Genomic DNA, 18906 nt, shown 5'->3' on the forward strand with positions numbered 1-18906 from the left:
TCGGCGGGCGGCGGTGGCGGCGAAGACTACAGCTCCCAGAGTGCCCCTCGGCTAGGCAGCGGAGGCGTTGGCCAATCGGGGCGCTGTCTGGGGGTGATTGACGCGTAGCGCGACGCAATCCGCTGCGCAGGAGAGTCAAAACATGTCCGCCCTCCGGGCCGATTCCTGATGGGCAGGCCAGACAGCCAATAGGAAGCGGTTACGGCTTGAGCAACGTCGTCTTCGGCCACTCGGCGACCGAGCACCGCCAGGCTTGGGCGGGACTGCGCTGTGAGGAGGAGGCGGGGGGGGGAAGCCGAGGGGGGATTTGGTAATGGCGACGGGTTTGGTAAGTGCTACAAAGTTTGGAGCTGCCGCTTTTCGGGGGCTGCGAGGTCGCGGCGCGGGGGGGACGGGGTCCGCCGGGCCGGAGGGGAGTGGCAGCGGCCGCGGGCCGAGCCGAGGAGGCCGTTGGGCCGTGGCTTTTGGTGGCGGTGGGGGGGGGGGGATCCTGGACATTGTTTACCAGGCGCCTTCCCTTAGCGGCTCGGAGGAGCCGCCACCTTCCCGCACTGCTGGGCTGAGACCCGCGGGGAGTGCGGGGGCGCCGCCCCCCACCCCCCTTAGGGCCCTTTATTTGCGGCGCTAGACCGTGAAAGTGAGCGAAACCGAGCGGGTGTCCCATTCCCCCCCTCCCCTTTTTCCCCGGGGAGCCGCCCGCTTGCCCCGGTCTGTCAGAGCGAGGGCGCTCTGCCCCGCCGCCGCGGGGCGCAGCGGCTCTTTGAGGAAGGAGGAGGGGGAACTTGGCGCCGGGCGAGCCCCGCGCCGGCAGGGCTGGCGGCTCGGCCGGAGTGTGGAAGGCGGCGGGGCCCGGGGGTGCGCGGGGCCGGAGGAGGGGGGCGCCCCCGCTGCCTCCCCCCGGCCGGGCCGGGCTGTTACGCAGTTGTGAATGAATGGGGCCTTGCGCGCATGCGCCCTGCCGGCAGAAGTTTATAAACAAGGGCAGCGTCCAGGCGGGGATCACATGACGGGGGTGGGGGGGGTAGGGGAAGCGCGCTCCCGGGCGCGGCCTCGGCCCGGCGGCTGCCCCGCGGCGGTGGGGGGGGCAGGTAATGGAAGAGGGTCCGGCGGGGGACGGGGCTCCCCGGCGGGCGGCTGTCCCCGTGGCGGGTCACGTAGTGATGCGTGCTCACGCTCCTTTAGTTCTGCTGTAAATATCTCCCTGATGCAATCAGAGCTGTAATGTTTGTTATGCGACGGGCGTTTAAATGGCGGGGGGAGGGGGAAGACCTCCGACGGAGTGGGTTCGGCCTGTGCGGTACTGAGAGGCCGCCTTTGCACAAACACGGTGAATCATGCACCGGGCTCTGCCTCCGCGGCCCTTCTCTGGCACCGGGGGATGCGCTGCGGGGATCCACCGTCAGAGCAGCCGTGCCAGTAAAAGTCCCCGGTGTAATCCTGTCTTGCCAGTACGTTCGTGTTTTGCTTGGAGAAGCTGTTCTCCGTGTTAAACTCCATCCAGTGAATTGCTGCAGGCGTAGACCTTGCCTGAGACTTCGGCGGTAGTTTGGGGCAAGGAAGGCAAATACCAGACGGAAAACCACGGGAAGCACTTCCACCCAGGTGTTCCTGCACGGCGTGGTTTGGGTGGGTGCTGCCCAGTTCCTGCTGAACCCCTTCTCAGCCACAGTTTTTATTTACTTTTCTCCCGAATTTATTTTTGTCCTTTAAAAGCAGACGTGTTCTCATTAATAAACTCTTTGTTAATCTTGTCACTTGTTTTAGCGTGATAAATTGACTTATTTTAAAGCATAAATTAATAAATAAATTCATTTAGCTTCTAAAGAAAATGGCAGTAATTACAGTCCTGTGGAGCATATGTCTAGAAAACAGCTGTCATAACAAGTTTTGAACATGAAGTTGAATTAAAAAAAAAAAATCTTTACAAGCCAATGAATGACCATTCCCTTAATGTTCCAAAACATTGAAAGGCTGAGGACAAGAGAAGCACATGATGTCCAAAGCAGTCTTTAATCGAGTAGAATAGGAAAATGGAAAAGTAAAGTTGGACAATTTTTTTTGTGTTTCTTTTTAATTGGTTTGTTAAAAGATTTTTTTCTTTGCTTTTGTACATGAGTGGCTTTGGTTTAGAGAAATTCTTGTGACTTGGAAGAACAATTCATTTCTTAAACAAGTATCTTTCTTGTCAGACTAGTGTGTTGTATCTGTACCTTATCTCTGACCTTCAGTGTGTTAGGGTACCAGAACAGGTACTTGGAAATCTTGGCAGCCGGCAGGAAGGAAGGAGAAGGTAACATTCCTAAATTAAGTTAGCTTGTTCATTTTGGCAGGAAAATGGGAAAGGAAGAGAGAGAAAATAGAGAGAAAAACAAGGCAGAAGCAGGGAAAGGAAGGATGCAGACAAGCCAGAAAAACAAGAGTGGCTTCTCAGAGTTGATTACTAGGAAATAATTATCAAGGTCCTGACCTGTACTACTGAGGTCTGATATTTACGTTCAGAAATGACTGAGCTTTCTGTTCGTGTGGTTTTCTGTAATTTTACTGTCCCTCATGGGTGATAGAGGAATAATTTGCATTAAAGATGCTTCTTCAAGGTGAAATACACATGCCATTAATAGTTTATTTGTTTGTACATTCTCATTTCTCTTACATTCCCTCTCTACTTCCTTAAAATCAGAATTACACTGTTGTGGCTTTTGTAATAGTGCCATTTGAGTAGAATCAAACGTCTTTTTGTGTTTGTAATGCAACTTAGATAAAGTTTTGCATGTATTTGAGGATTAGGAGATGAGAAGGTTAGAAATTTTCCAGTAAAAAAAATGTACTGCTTAGGTCAGGCCTCTTCTGGTAGGACCAGCGTGTAATTCAAAGGACTATGCCTGAACTATATTTTGTACAGGACAAGCTGCAAAATGAATGAAACAAAGAGAATGAGTGAAAACATGGAATATTGTTAATGTTGGCTGTATATGCACAACACCTTTTAACTGTTTATTAAAATAAAGCTGTTTTTTTTTCATAATTGTTATCAGATGGCTTTGTTATGCATTACACAAAGGGAACTTTGATAAGCTTACTGTTTGAAAATATTAGACTGTTTTTAGCTAATGTTTGTATTTCTCTAATGTGGTGCATGATAGCTTACTTAGTGGATGTGCATGTGGTAGACTTTTCATATTTTCTTTCTTACTAATCTGTATTTTCTGCTCTTTTGTGAGGGACTCATGATAACTTTTTCAATGACACTTCATTGAAGTACAAGGTAATCATGTTATGGTAGCTTTAATTCATCATCATCTGAAAAAAACAGTAGATAACCAAATTACTAAAGACTGGATAACCTTGTTTTCCAGCTTTAAGAGGCAGTGGTTGTGTAGAATAATCACAGAGTTCTCTGAATGCTGAAGATGATTTACAATATTTCTTTTGGTATAAATGCGACAATACTGTGATTTGGGGAAACTGTAGTGAAATCTACTAGTAGAGGCTTCTTTTTCTTCTTTTGTTTACAAGACAGTTAAGTATGTTAGTAGTCAAATGTGTTAGAGACTATACCTAGAGTTGAGATAGCAAGGGATGTGAAGGGCAGTGAAAAAGGCTTCTGCAGGTACACCAGTGGTGAAGGGGCAACTACGGAAAACATAGGCCTGATGCTAAATGGTGTAGGAGACCTCATGTCAAAAGGCTGGGGACATCATCTTTGCTTTGGTCTTTATTTGCAAGGCCAGTTTCCAGGTTCCTCAAGTCCCTGGGCCTAGTAACACGCGTCTGATGGAGCGAGATACTTGTTTGTCTATGGCAGAGGAAGAGCAAGTTTGGGACAGGCCAGTTCTGTGAGCCGGCCACGCACAAGTTGGTGAGACTGGATGGGAAGTGTCAGGGGGAGCTGGCCAGTGTCATTGTGAGGCTGGTTTCCGAAAGGCAGTGGATTTGGTGGCAGGAGGTCTCCCAAAAACTGGAAAAAATACAATGTCAAGGAGGAGGATGTGGGGAAACTACAGGCTGGTCAGCCTAACTTAGCCTTGAGGAAGATTATGGAGCAGATCCTCCTGACAGCCATGTCCTGGCTCTTATAAGGCAAGAAGGTGACTGGAAATAGCCATGACGGATTAACCAAAGGCAAATCGTGTCTGACCCGTCTGATTGCCTTCTGTGACAGGATGTGTGGTGCAGGGTCCCAAGTGAATGTTGTTTACCTTGGCTTGAGTGGTGGTTGGGGAGATGACCCCAGACTCTTGGAGGTGATGGGCACAGGCAGCAGCAAGGGAAGTTCAAACAGTGTATAAGGAGCAAATTCTTTACAGCAAGAATGGTCAATGAAACAGGTTCCTGAGAAGTGTCAGGGAATCTCCATCCTTCAAGATACCAAAAACTCAAGTGGCCAGGGCCCAAGCAGCTTCATCTGACTTCAGAGTTGGCTCTGCTTTGTGCAGGGATTGTACCAGATCATCTCTAGAGGTCCCTTTCAAGCTAAATTAAGCTGTGATTCTCAACAGATTAGGGTTCTGGTAATGAAGTAGCCTGTCAGATGCACCCTAAAATAGTTTATGTGTATACAAATTTTTAACCCATGTCTCTTTAAAGTCAGATACTTTGGAGCATCCTAACATGGTGTGGGAAGTGAAGACAAATCAAATGCCTAACGCAGTTCAGAAACTCCTCCTGGTAGTGGACAAGAGAACTTCAGGGATGAATGAGTCACTGGAGTTGCTGAAGTGTAATGAAAACCTGCCCTCTTCTCCTGGATATGCATCCTGTGATGAACACATGGAACTTGGTAAATAATGTGACTTTTTCAGAAGGAGCCAAATTCTGAAGTTTGTTGTAGTTTTCCTGTAGTGAAATTACTGGAAACTGACTGAATGAGGTTACTGATTTTTAACTTAAGTAGGGCAGCGAATAAAACAGTGAATTGTGACATCTGAAGGTCTTATTTTGCAAGTCACTTTGCCCTGTAACCCATTTCCAGTTCTGACACACTGGCCTGTTGACTTAAATGTGTTCTTGAACTCAGAGCTACAAATTTTTGCTCCAAATCTCCAGAGGAGGTTTTTTTCAGCACAAGAGTAACAAACAGAAAGCTCAAGAGCTCCTCCTAAAGGGAAATCGTGCTGCTTTAGATCAGCTGCAAATAGAGATTCTGGGCTAGAGGAACATTTAACTTCAGTTCTTACATATTGGAGAAAAATAGCTTGTACATTAGAAACTGTTGATACAATCAATGGAATGTTAACACATTTAATTGAAGTAATAGAGTGATTAAGAATAATGATACTTAGTTACATGAGAGCACGTAACACAGACTTTTGTTAACAAGCTGGGCTGTCTTCTGCTATTCTGTATAATGTGTGAAACATGTAGATTATTGATAGGAATTCACCCCTACCAGGCTACCAGCTTTTGTGACTTCTGAGTTATTTAATTCCACTTCCCCAGTGGAAACATGGAAAACTTTTTATATTGTTCAGATCCTGATGTTGATAATTTTTAGTGTTGCACCTGCTAGAACAGATTCATTTAGTTGCCTTTTGTTTAATGTTTCAGTATTTTAGTGAAGCATGTTGCTACTTTTGCATAATTCTGCAGTACAATTCTGTGTAAACTAGTCAATCTAGTAAAAACTTTTAAACCAGAACTGCATTTTTATCTAGTTATTTATTGTTTTTCTTAAATTGCTTTTATGAATGTATAATAGACTAGAGATGTGATTATTTCTGTGGCCATTTTGTCAGTATTATGAATAGGGTTTGTGAAATGATTGGCGTTAGGAGAAAATAAAATCAGTTACTTCATTATGGTTCCCTTTTGATTTTTATTGGAAGATTTGGTGTCACCTAGAATTTATCAATGGGTATAGTTATGGTAATTTGTGCATTTGTTTGCAGATGATCTTCCTGAACTACAGGCTGTGCAGACGGATTCTACCCCACCTGCACTTTTTCAGCTTGGTGCTGATGTTTCACATCAGGAATGTTCAAGGCCTTCATGGAACCAACATACCTCAAACAGCAATTCAGAAAGCGCTTATTCTTGTGAGAATGGGGTGAACTGGTTGACAGAACTAGCAAATATAGCCACAAGTCCTCAGAGTCCTTTGATGCAGTGCTCTTTTTATAACAGGTACTGATATGTCATTTCAGTTTTGAACTCTTAAGATTTGTAATATTATGTCTCCAGAAACATTTCCTTCACTCTTCACACGCTCTTGACTTTGAACTGGAGCCCTATTATTGATCTTTCTATATAGCAACTTTATTCTCCTACTGCACATCTGCACAGAACTCGTTTCAGAGCCTGTTGCAAAAGCTGCTTGCTTGCCAGCCACAAACAAGGTAGGATGGTGTAAGGACATTGCCTAACCACAGAAGGCTCAGAAATTATGGGCATTTACCTCACATGAAGCAGCAGATCAGAAATTAAGATGAATTTGTTTTGTTAAATTCTTAATACTTACTAGTGCATTGACTTCAGATTTTTTAAAAGAGATAATGGGAGATTTAATGCAATGTATTTTTTATTGATACTGTTTCAGATTTGTGATCTGTAAGTTCAATAAGGCTGTGAGAAGCAGTGCAGGATCTTAGAAATTTCTGGGCTTCACCTTCTGTTGTACAGCTTTGGTCTTAGGTTTATAATAAGAAAATTAAATGCGGTACTGTTAACAGTAATGCAGTTGAGATTCAGTCATTAGGACAGAGCAGATGTCTTTATGGACTCTTAAGAATGGGCTATTCACTTCAAGATATTTGTAAAAACTTCAGCATTGTGACAAGGAGATGCTTATGTGGAGGTAGTACTGTCATTTGGGTGGTACATAGAAGCTATGCAGGAGTTAGGCTAAATACTCCCTTTGCCTGAGCTTGCACCCTTTAATCATCCCATTTGGATGTTGGTGTGCGGGAAGTTAATTTGGTATTCAGCTCATGGAAACAGAAATATTTGTTAAATAAAAGCATTTTAGAGTAATGGCAGGTAAGTCTTGTGTTGTCTTAATCTGAGATATTCTAAAATACATTTTTGTATTGTAGATCATCTCCTGTTCACATAATAGCTACAAGCAAAAGTTTACATTCCTATGCACGTCCTCCACCAGGATCCTCAAAGAATGATCCTAATTTCTCCAAGAATGATTTGGATGAAACACCAGTCAGACATGAAAGGGTGAGTAGTTCTGAAACGTTTCTAAAATAAACAAAGCTGCATGAGTAATGGGTTAAGCTTTTTGAAAAGAGAAACTAGTTTTTTAAAAAATCATCTGTTTAGTTCTAATACCATTTCTGTTTAAGCTGGATTTCTTGTTACTTTCCTTTTTACCAAACATGGTAGGCTTGTAGTGTTACATCATAGAGTCCACTCTTTTTTGTGAAGAGATCACATTGTAAGAAAGCTCTGCTTCTCTTGTAGTTCCTTCTATAGCAAGCTTTTAAAAACTGTATTAACTTACTTCCTATCTCAAAAGGGAAATACAGAATCATCTCCTTTAAGCACAAATACCGTCAGTCCTGCTTCTCCCTTTCCTATGTATTAATTTGTGTCTGAAACTTGTCTGTTAGAAACATGGAGTTTTTCCCTGTGATTTATGTAGAACAGGCATGGCTCTACATCTTTCCAGTAATTTGACCATAGAATAAAGTGTGTTTGGAGTGGTTCTGTGGATGACCAAGGAATGATAGCTTGTAAAATGCTTATACCTGAATCTAAGATGATCTATAGATGCCTTAATGAATCTCAGAGGATGAAAGTGAATTCAGGATAGAACATTTCAAGGAAAGGAGATTAAAATACTCATTCACGTTTACTGCATTCCTTGAATCTTTGTTTTCATGTTACATTCCTGTTAGTATTTAAGGCAAAATTATGATATAGATGCAAATTAGAGAATGAATCTGAAGATGTTTAAGACCAGCCCTAAAATCTTACACAGTAAAGTCTCAACAGTGTTTTGCATTTTTTAATAGGTGAATAGTGAATCAGAATCTGGCATTTTCTGCATGTCATCACTTTCAGATGATGATGATTTAGGATGGTGCCATTCCTGGCCCTCAACTGTTTGGCATTGTTTTTTAAAAGGTAAAATAACATGTATTTTCTTGTCTTTTTTTTTTTTTTTTTTTTTTTGGTACCGGAGACTTTTTTACATAACACTAAGCTTTTTTTTTCCTCTTTTGCTTGAAAAAAATCTATTAGGCTCTCGTTTGTGCTTTCATAAAGGACGCAATAAAGAGTGGCAAGATGTTGAAGATTTTGCAAGATCTGAAAGCTGTGGAAAAGAGGAGAATCTCCCAGTGAGTCCTTACAAGGTAGCTGTTAGTTCCAATAAATTAAATACCTGTAGCACAATGTTTAGTTTCTTATGTTATCCGTGTGCCTTTAATGACTGTCTCACGAAAACATGTTTATACTGAACTTACCTAGAGCAGGATCACTCTACTATTTGAATATCTTGCTATAAAGCATTTGAACTGAATTAATTTAGTTATATTTGGATGTTACATCGTCTTTATTCTAGCTAGAGTACTTAGAATATTGATATTTTTTAATATGACGTAAGATGATGAATATATACTTATAGTATACACAGGTATATGCTTTTATTGGGTGGGAAGTTTTGAACTGTATGTATGTTTACAGGGCTATGGGTCTGATGGTTTGAAGTTGATTTCTCATGAAGAAAGCACTTCCTTTGGTGAGTCAGTGCTGAAGCTGACTTTTGATCCTGGCACAGTGGAAGATGGCTTGCTTACAGTAGAATGCAGACTCGATCATCCTTTTTACGTTAAAAATAAAGGTATGAAATACCAAGTATACTTGGTTGTATACTAAAATATTCTTAGAAAGTGGTTGCAGATTTTATTGGCATCCAGTGTTGTTCAAGAAATTGCTAAGAGAAGTGTTGTAGAATAAATTGACTATCTTTGTAAAGAAATCCAGAGTTTGAACCAACAAAACTGTAAAGCTACAGCAATACTGCATATCTCTTAAGGAAAGATTTGGTCAAGTATATAAATGGAGCTCAGGAAAACAGAAGAACTGGGGGGAGAAAGGAAGGCTGCAAATAAGGGAGGCTTTTCTCGCTTGCTAAACATGGAACTTGTGATGATAAAAGTTTCCAGATTTTGATTATTTTTTGCTAGAATGAGATTTTACTTGAGATAACAATAAACTATTTGCAGTAAGAATTCCCTGAGTAAGAGTTCCTGATTTTTCTTTTGGGTGAAAGAAACTACGTAAGAACATTTTTATAAAATGATATCATTTACAGATATAGGATTGCTCCGGTTAAGAACTAGAGAGATTGTCTGGCCGTTTGTCTAATTTAACTCTTTACCACTTCAGGTTGGTCATCTTTTTATCCAAGCTTGACTGTGGTACAGCATGGCATTCCATGCTGTGAAATGCATCTTGGAGATCTGTGTCTACCTCCTGGACACCCTGATGCCATTAACTTTGATGATTCAGGTGTTTTTGATACATTTAAAAGGTAATTTTTGGATAAAGTGGCCTCAGTGGTTTTTGTATTTCATGAGTAGGCACCTTAAGTCTACAAGAATTTGAAGCATTATGTAGAGCAAAGAGAGAATACTTCTGGTAATATAAGATAAATGAGAGGGGAAAAATGAAGGTTGAGTACAAGGAAAGCTGTGTAGTTACGTGCTCTGCTAGACTGCAAAGGAATATCTTGGAGTGAAAAAACTTTTCAGCCCCTGCTTATGATAGCTTAAGACAGATTAGATAAAGCAGTAAAAAATAAGTACTATATGTATAAACTCTTCAGGTAAAGTGGGTCATGTTTGAAAAACCTAGTACAGTTTTCCCACCGTAGTATGTCTGCCTCTATTAACTTGTGCTTCATACGCAGCTATGTGTCTGAATTATCTGAGTAGTTTCTTCATAATTAATGCATGTGCTATGGCTTTCAAATACAGTACTGTCATAATTCTTACTGTTTTTTTAAATTCTGCTTTTTATGATTCTTTTCTAATATATCAAACTTACAGAACTTCAAAATTTGATTAACTTTGAGGTTTGCCTTGCTTTGAGCAAGAGGTTCAACCAGATAACATTCAGGGGTCCTTTCCAACATAAATTATTCTAAGATTCTAAGGAAATAGTATTACTCATAAAGATTTTTCCACACTGTTTTGAGATTTCTAGATTTAGTAGAATCCATCTTCTCCTATGATGTTAGCTCCTTTTTAGCATCTGGTTTTAGTCAAGTTGTTTTTTGGTTCTTTTTACAATAGAAAAAATGTATTTAAAATGCTGTTTGCAGTTGAAGCCCTAGGAGCTCCTGTATGATTTCAGTCTGGGATAGCGAGTGAGTTCAAATTGCTTGTCTTCACTTGTTTGCTGTATGGGATTTTTTCTTATTAACTCCTATTCTGAACTGCCTGAACTGCATATGTAGAGACCTGTTAGAATCATTATATTTAGATCTCACTGCAGAAATTGAACTTGTGGCTCCTTATTCATCCCCCAGCTGAGCTGTATACTGCCTGGACACTTCACATTTCTTGTCTTTCTTTCTGGGCAAAAGGGAGTAAGTCACTGAGAAAGGAGCATGCAGCAGCAGCTGTGGTTAATGGGACAGAAGAATTAAAAAAACAAAATCGTGTTGCTGTGTTATGGGAAGGAGATTAGGGATCGGAAGTGTGCTGGACTGTTTGTAGAACAGAGAGGTCCTTTCTTTTGTGAACTTGCCTGCAAGTTGTTTTTTACTTTTCTAAGGGATTTTGGAGACATCCATTCAGGCTCCACCTTTGCTTTTGGATCTATTCCAGAGAAAGGGGCTGCCTGTGCAAATGGGGTCTGGACTACCACTTGTAGTGTTTCCTTGCTTGTAGTTCTACTTTGTTTGGGAAAAGGCCCTTCAAAGCTCTTATTTTTGCCATAAATTATGCAACTATAGCCAGATTGAGCAGTGGGTGAGAGGAGCTTTAGATTTATATACATTTTGTGTTTATTTTGTGCTGGTAACTTCGTGTTTTAGATTTATGATCGAGTAGCACCTTTACAAGTGTGTTTTCCCCATATAACATGCTGAAGACAGTATAGCCTGTGGTTCCTAGACTGATCTGCACGCACTTGGAGATGGTAACAAATAGTCTGTGGAATTAAACGTCTGTAGTGGTTAGAGGTTAATTGTAGTTGTTGGTCAACAAAAAATTACAACAGTTTATAGTATTTGGAGATCTAAATTTAATGGAAACAACTCATCTAAGATGTAGAAATACTTGAAATACCGAGGAATCACACATTTTTGTCACTAGGGGGCAGACGTCTGCCAAATTTGGATCAGTTTGCAACATCGTGGGGCTTTAAGCAATTTTTTTAATCTCAGTGGAAGGTTTGTCTGTAAAATAATATGTAAATGCCTAGAGAATTTATTTATAGTGTATATTATATAATTTATTTTAATATAATGGTTTCATATTTGTGATTAAATATATCTGCAAATGAACTCAACGCTCATTCTCCCCCTATCAGTTGCCCCTTTCAGTACATATCATTCACTGACCACATTTGGTTTATGGTAAGGATAGAAGCAGAAAGAAAGAACGAAGCTGATTTCAAAAGAGGATGAAATTTGAAGACAGTGTATAATTAATTGATGTACAGCTGGGCAGTTGATAGTACACAGCAGGTCTTGCAAAGTTGCAGTCCGCTATCGCATTCAAAAAAGCTATTTATTCATCTGCCAAACTTTTTTTTCGTTGACATCTGCATCACACAGTTTCATTATGTCTCACAAAAGATAGCAGAATACTAGACGAATAGTAGACAGCTGTTTAGAGATTTTATGTGAAAATTACTTGATTGTTTTATGGTATGTCTTTTTCTTGTAGTTACGATTTTACACCAATGGATTCCTCTGCAGTTTATGTGCTAAGCAGCATGGCTCGCCAACGTCGCGCTTCTCTGTCTTGTGGAGGATCAAATAATCAAGATGCTGAGAGATCAGAATGCAGTAGTAAAAACTGTGTGTCTACTGCATCATCACATCTTTCCTCCAGTTCTTTGTACAGTAAAGCTGGCAAAAGCCACAGCTCAGGGACTGCAAGTACTGTGAGTGCCACTTCTCCAAACAAGTGCAAAAGACCAATGAATGCCTTCATGCTTTTTGCCAAAAAATACAGAGTTGAATATACTCAGATGTATCCAGGGAAAGACAACAGGTAATGGTATAAAACTGTAGGTTTGTTATTATTGGTGAACTAGCAGCATATCTGTGTCCACTTTTAAGTTTAAGTGGACTAAATTTTGCGTTTGAAATAAAATGTGTTCATATCGTTTTAAGAACAAGTTCTGAAAGATGCTGACACAAAGCCTAATTTATGGGCAGACTTTAAATATTTACAGTTCTCAGTAAATTTAACACAAGCCATTTTTGGCAAACTTACCTTCTGAGAAAGCATTTGGGTGAAGCAACTGACATATGTATATATGTGCACCTGCAGAGTCACAAATATGCAACAGTCTTTGTTTACACTCATGAGAAATGTTCATGAGAAAAAAGTACTAGGATGTCTGCTTGTGTGTTGTAGTGGAAAAAAGCAATTTCTGATTCTTCTAATTAAATCTTGACATAATATTGCAAATCATTCAGTGAAGTTATAATTTATTATCACTCTGTATCTCATATTGCATAATGGAGTACTGACTGTGAGGATATCTGAAAGATTTTAATACAAACAGTACATTGCCAAATTTTGCTTGTCCTAAAGGCATTGAACGATCTGCTGAAACTTTCAGGAAGAGTTGTATGACTGTGTGTTTGGTTCTTTGCTGGTTTGTTCTTTTTTTTTAATCTATATGCACGTTCATGTCTAAACATTTTTTTAAAAAAATATGTCCATTACACATATTTTAAATAATCTTTATGTTTTGTGCTAGTTGTGCATATGTAAATGTAAACTAAACAGCATGAACATGGACTGATCTTATAATCAGATTTTTTTATGCCTATAACATTTTGAAAACAGTTACTGTAAAAATTGCATTGTCACATAAAAAACCAAGTACTAAAGTCTGGTAAAAACGAAAGGCAACAGGGCTTTGGGAAGGCTTTGGCTATTTCATAATGTTCTAGTAAGGAGGCTGTAACTGGTGTTGAGAAATAAAACCCTACCATACAAATAACCTGTCCTTAAGTTCTAGCCAGTTGTGTGTGTCTTGGCAGTGATGTTCTGCAGTGTTTATGGTAATTTCAGTGAAGCAGATCTGCTGCCTTCAAATTCATTGCAGCTATCAATGAGAAATCGAACAGGATGTCAGCTACATGCTGGTTATATATTTAAATTAAAATGCCATTTCAAATGGATGCAGTGAACTGGAATTGTAGCTGGATGGATGTGAAAATAAGTTGAGTATTTCAGTGAGCAGGTTTACCTTGAAGGAAAGTGATGACAAAGTTACAAGTAAGCTTCAGAGTGCAGTGCTTGCTCACTGTCCCCGTTGGAAGGCAGTGCATTTGGATGCAGTATCTTGGCATCCATAAAATATAGTACAGAAGAAATTATGAGTTAGCGATAATTGATGTTACAGGCATTCAGCTACTGTTGCTTAAATGTTGCTGAGGCATTTATTAATTTAGCTGTTCAGAACAACTCGTGTTTTTTTAAATGTGTGTTATTTTCAGTTTACCCAGTAGATCTTATGTAGTGCTCATTTCTGTACACTGGGGTTCTTATGTTTGCTACAGTTATTTCATTTTTCTTATGCGCATAAGGAAGGACAGAACTTGAGGTATTGTAAGTTAAATGGTCTGTTCTGAGACAAAGTATCTCAAGCCTTGTCAACAAGGTAGCGAGCTGTAAACATTCAAAAAGCAAGTCAACATTCACATGATACTTAAAAATACTGTGGACAGTAAGACCTTAGTTGAGAAAGTGGTGTTGGATAGCACTTGTTTCTTTTCTAGGTGTTCCCACTGTAACCGTAGTTGGACTTGATTGTGCCTTCAGAAATACTTGAATAATTTGAGTAGTACGTTCTAAAAACGAAGAAAATCACCTAAACAATTAACAGCATTTGTTCCTGATGAACATAATTACTCTGTGAACTTGAGGCATTCTCGACTACTGTTTGACAATTTCTTTTGAATTAACTGCAGCATAAGGGATTGCATCCTGCACATTTGTCTATTGCTAAAATGTTGTCAGGTGTCTTACCAGCCTTTTAAGGGGACAAAGGCACTGCGAAGTTCTGATGAGGTGAAGGGCACCTGAGGCAGTGTTGCAGTATGGTCAGTTTTTTCTTACTTGTTTCTGGTCAGGAGAATTAGGTGTCTGTTACATCAGGAAATTCCTTTGTACACATCTTTTTTTAGTCTCAGTGGTTCGCTTAGAAAAGTATTTCTTTGGAGAAACGGAGCTTTTGTCTCTGCATTAGATTTTTCAAGCTTTTTGGAACATACAGATCTGTACTCACTTTCAGCACCTCAGTGCAGTTTTTTCTCTGGGGGTATAAAATACCCACACATTTTTGCATCTGAAATAGAAAGATTTCATAGAGCATTTTTATTTGGAAACGCAGTGGCTTTTCCAGCAAACTTGCAGTCTCTGGGTCACTGTGTTTTTTCTTGGGGGTATGAGCAACCCAGTACAAACTGGTGACCAAAATCAGGGAGGTTTCTGGTACTGTTGATTTGCCTCTGGATACTGCCAAAACATGAAAAATTGCTAATTAAACTGGTGTGTGTTTACTTCTGATGACAGACCGAAGATGCTGGTTCTTAATTTGGATAGAAAACCAGAAATTCCATTGCTAAAGAGACATGCTGTGCAAATGGATTGGATGTTGATAGGATCTGGTTGCAACTTGAGGAGTTTACTCTAAGGAGTCACCAGAGCATGTGACACCACAGGCTTAACTGCAGCCCTGCTGGTGTTCCTGGTGTGCTCTCTCAGTGCTCTGCAGCTTAGGGAAACCTGAATGGTACTCCAGTGTCTTGCAGCATTAAAATCCATTTTCTTGTTCATATGGTGCAGAAAAGCCTTCAGAATTGCTGTATGTGAAATGCTATGGAAATGGCTGATGACACTCTGCTCTCCTGGATTCTGTTAGAAAGTCTACAAATAGCTTTGCTGCCAGCAAGGAACTTTTTAATATGATAAAACTTAGTTATATACACCCTTTTCTTAAAGCTGGTCATAGACCTTTCATGGCTGTAATCTGAAGCCAAAGCATACCTCCTGCATAGTTTAGGAATTGTCATTGATAAAAGAGCTGTTATTTACAGATTTTCATTCAGCTTTTTAGAGATTTTCATTCAGTTACAGCTTTAATGGAATATTGATCTAACATTTGAGAGTGCAGTTAAGCAATATGGCATGATAATATGTGGAAATATTGTCCAAAAAGACATGAAGTTTATAAGAAGTAGGAAAAGCAATTAATTCAGCTGCTGGAAATAATGATAGGTGTGTTAGAACAAACAGTTCCTTTTGCATAGGAGCAGGAACTTACCAGTATGTTCCGCCCACTCGTGTTCTCCCCAGTATGGACTAAAGGTCAAGAAAGCTACACACATCTATTAAATAGACATGGGGGTTTGCAGTTAATCAAGTATTTGTTTGAGGTCATATTCAAATCGTTGCCCTCATTATTAGAGAACATATTTTCAGCAAGTCTGTTGTATGATTTTTCTAGTAGGAAAGTAGAGCAAAAGAAATGTAAGTTACCATTTGGTGGTGGTTTTTTAACATCCCTATTTTGCTAGTTTATGTAAGTTGCTGTGTATTCAAATGTACACCCTTTGAAATGATAGAATGTGCATTCACCCATGCGCAGCTAACACAGAAGTCTCAGCTGTTCAACTGTTTAAAGAAGTATGAGAAGATAATCGGAAACACGATTGTTTAAAAAAATTTTTTTAAAGATACAGTTGATTTTGTCTGCGTGTATTATTTCCACATTTAACTTCTGTCTTCTTTAAAGTGCTGAGATAAAAAAGAAAAAAACACTCTGTCCTGACCATATTGTAAACATTTATCTTGCAGAGCCATAAGTGTGATACTCGGTGACAGGTGGAAGAAAATGAAAAATGAAGAAAGACGGATGTACACCCTAGAAGCCAAGGCCTTGGCGGAAGAACAGAAACGTTTAAATCCTGACTGTTGGAAACGAAAACGAACAAATTCTGTATGTTTGTGAAGTGGTCTTTTTCATCGTGCAGTTAAATGTGTTCATACAGTAGCTACAGTGGGTTTTGTTCAGGATAAACTCTGTTGTCTGCTTCTCTCTTTGTAGCCCAAACCTTCGTTTTACTCCCCCGTGTTGTGTAACCAGCTGCTTTTGGATAGTGGGCAGGAGACAGATCAGGAGAGGGTCTCTCTGAGTATTTTATGAGAGTTTGTGAATTCTGTTGGACTGAAGTGAGCGTGCTTGTGAAATGCAGAGGAAGGGCACGTCACCTTTTGTTTTAAGTAATGTGAGTTTTTAAGGTTGTACTTAAATTACATCTGTCCATTCCCTTCAAAAACACTTAAACTTTCAGAAAATCCTCCTCTGTTGTGATTCAGTCATAGGCTCCTTTTTCTTCAGGAAAAGTTTTCTCTTTATGGTTTTCCATCTTATTTTTTTTCTGTGAATCCCCTTCATTTATCATTATGTTTTAATTGTAAAAATAAAAACACTACAAACACTTCCTTTGTAGGGAAATAAAATGTTTTCCACTTTGTAGAAGGCCATCAATTTAAGAATCTGCAGCAATGTATTAGTAGGCGATGCATGTATTAAGTAAGATCAGGGCTTTCAAGCTAATACATAATATCAAGAGAACATCAAAAAAAGGAGATTCTGCCACCTGCGTGTTCAAATAGAAGAGTAGGTTGGAAGGAAAGATCCACTGGGGTGCGCAGAATGCCAGGTCCTTTCATCAGCCATTTTATGCCTGGGTAGGAGCATCAAGTATGGTGTGGACTTCACGGGTTTAAGATTTCATCCTCAAATTACCCCCTTTCTTTTCATGTGTAAATGAAGCTGACTCTCTCAAGAGCATATGCACGTATTGCCTTAAGACTGAATAAGAAATACTCCACCACCAAGTTACTTCTTATTGCTGTAGATACTTGGTGCTGAGCTTTCAGTCCCTTGTTGCAGAAGGCTTTGCCAAATCCCAGCTGCTAGGAACAAGATGGTTTTCTGTTCACTGTATTCTATTTTAATCAACAGTGATAGCTTCTGTTAGATTGCCTTGGGGGTTTAGTTAAGATAATAGTATTTATTTATTCTGTTTTTACACTATTGCAGTTGTGGGCATTGGACAGCGAGATCAAGTTCATGCCTGCACCTGTGAGCTGCAAGGAACGCAGTGGGGGTGTTGGTGTACAACAGAGAGCAATGTTGAGGGGTTGGCCTTAGCAAGAAGGATGGGTTTCTTACCCTGCCTTCCAGTAGGGTTTTCCTTGTTGTCGAGGGTCTTCAGGCCAAGATAACAGTGTCTGTAGAACCTGTTAGCTCAGTGTTACAGGAGGCAATACCTTTTTTTTAATTGTTTTACTTCAGTGAACTTAAGAATTTTGTTTGCAGCTTGGTTACCTTATCAAGTAATGATGGTGGACTCCAGGCTGGGACAAAGAGGTATTGGTGGTCTTTTGATGGGGATGAAAGCACCAGTTTCTGCCATTTGTTTTCTTCTGAATAACTGGCGAATGGTTACATGTACTTGTGGCTTTCAAAACAAGTGTTTGCTACATCTAAGTTAATGTCTACTTCCCTTCTGCTCGGTAACCGCTAACCTGGTTCTCTCTTCTCTTTTCTCAGGGCTCACAACAGCATTAAGCCAGAATTTTCCTGTTAACTCTGTATTTAGAAAATGGCTGTTGCTTGATGGCAAGAAGACGCAAGATCAAGGTCTTACTATTTGTTGTGACTTTGTATGACCATAAAATATTGGCACCATCAAGTCGGAAATGATTTAGTCTGAGTGCAGATTTGCTTTTTACAATAGAACATTAAGTAAGCTAAAACTATCAACATTTTAAACCAAATTGCCTTATTTTTCTTCCAAACTTCGTATATGTATCAGGTAATATAGGCTTGAAAATGGATATCCTGTGGTGCTACAGTACTTTAGAAAGAGGCGAAGGAGAAGTGTATAAATGTTTATTTTTAAAAGAAAATGTACAAAAAGGGGAATTTTAAAATATGTAACAGCTGTTTATATACATTGATTCTTATTGCTGATAATTATGTATTGCACAACCATATTATTAATTACGATTCTGGGGCCTGGGATTTTCCGAAATGGCAAAATGTATTATCAGCCTCTAGCTTCCCAGCCTGCCCAGGCACCAACAAGTTACGGGAACGTGTGGTAAATGGAGAGCGTAGTGTAATGTAGCACCGGAGCTGCTTCTTGGGTTGCCACGTATAAAATTCGTATCCAGAAGTGAGATGTTTTGGCACCAGCTGGCAATAGTGAGAGCTGTTATTTCCAGTGGAAACAATGGCCCAGGCCAGGATGAAACGAATAAATAGCATTATCTCAAGAAAAATGGTGCTGTCAATGTTGTCACCATCATAGTTTTAACTCTGTTTTGTCTTTGCCACATATTCTATATTATTTTATTTTGCCATAAGACATCTTTATGGTGGGGGCAAACTTTGCACTTAACTATACGTGCAACACTTGCACTTTACTTTTTTTTCCTCCAACTGTCTAAAATTAGAGCAGCTGCATTAGGATTACAATTGCTTCTGCTGTGAACTTTTACAATCATGGCTTTTCATGTACTAAACAGCTGTGTGTTTGTTTTTTAAGAATCACAACTGTAAATTTCAGTTTATGACACATGTATACATGATGTTGCCCCTAAGATTTTTGCACACTATATTCTTGTATATTATTTCAAATAAATTCATTAAAATTTGGTGTTGTGTATTGTATAAAAGGAAGACGAC

At 39.8% G+C, this 18906-nt stretch overlaps 1 protein-coding gene across 1 annotated transcript; it reads left to right on the forward strand.

Moving 5' to 3' along the window:
• The first annotated feature begins 296 nt into the window (after nucleotides 1-296).
• HBP1 (HMG-box transcription factor 1) lies at nucleotides 297-18875 on the forward strand. Its single transcript, XM_082498811.1, has 11 exons — nucleotides 297-328; nucleotides 4585-4777; nucleotides 5886-6120; nucleotides 7029-7161; nucleotides 7959-8070; nucleotides 8188-8300; nucleotides 8632-8788; nucleotides 9337-9481; nucleotides 11847-12176; nucleotides 16002-16143; nucleotides 17767-18875. Exons 1-11 carry the CDS (start codon nucleotides 314-316, stop codon nucleotides 17782-17784), a joined length of 1593 nt encoding a protein of 530 aa, XP_082354937.1. The 5' UTR covers nucleotides 297-313; the 3' UTR covers nucleotides 17785-18875.
• The last annotated feature ends 31 nt before the right edge of the window (nucleotides 18876-18906 follow it).

Source organism: Vanellus vanellus (genome assembly GCF_965231255.1).
Source record: "Vanellus vanellus genome assembly, chromosome: 1".
Classification (NCBI taxonomy): Eukaryota; Metazoa; Chordata; class Aves; order Charadriiformes; family Charadriidae; genus Vanellus; species Vanellus vanellus.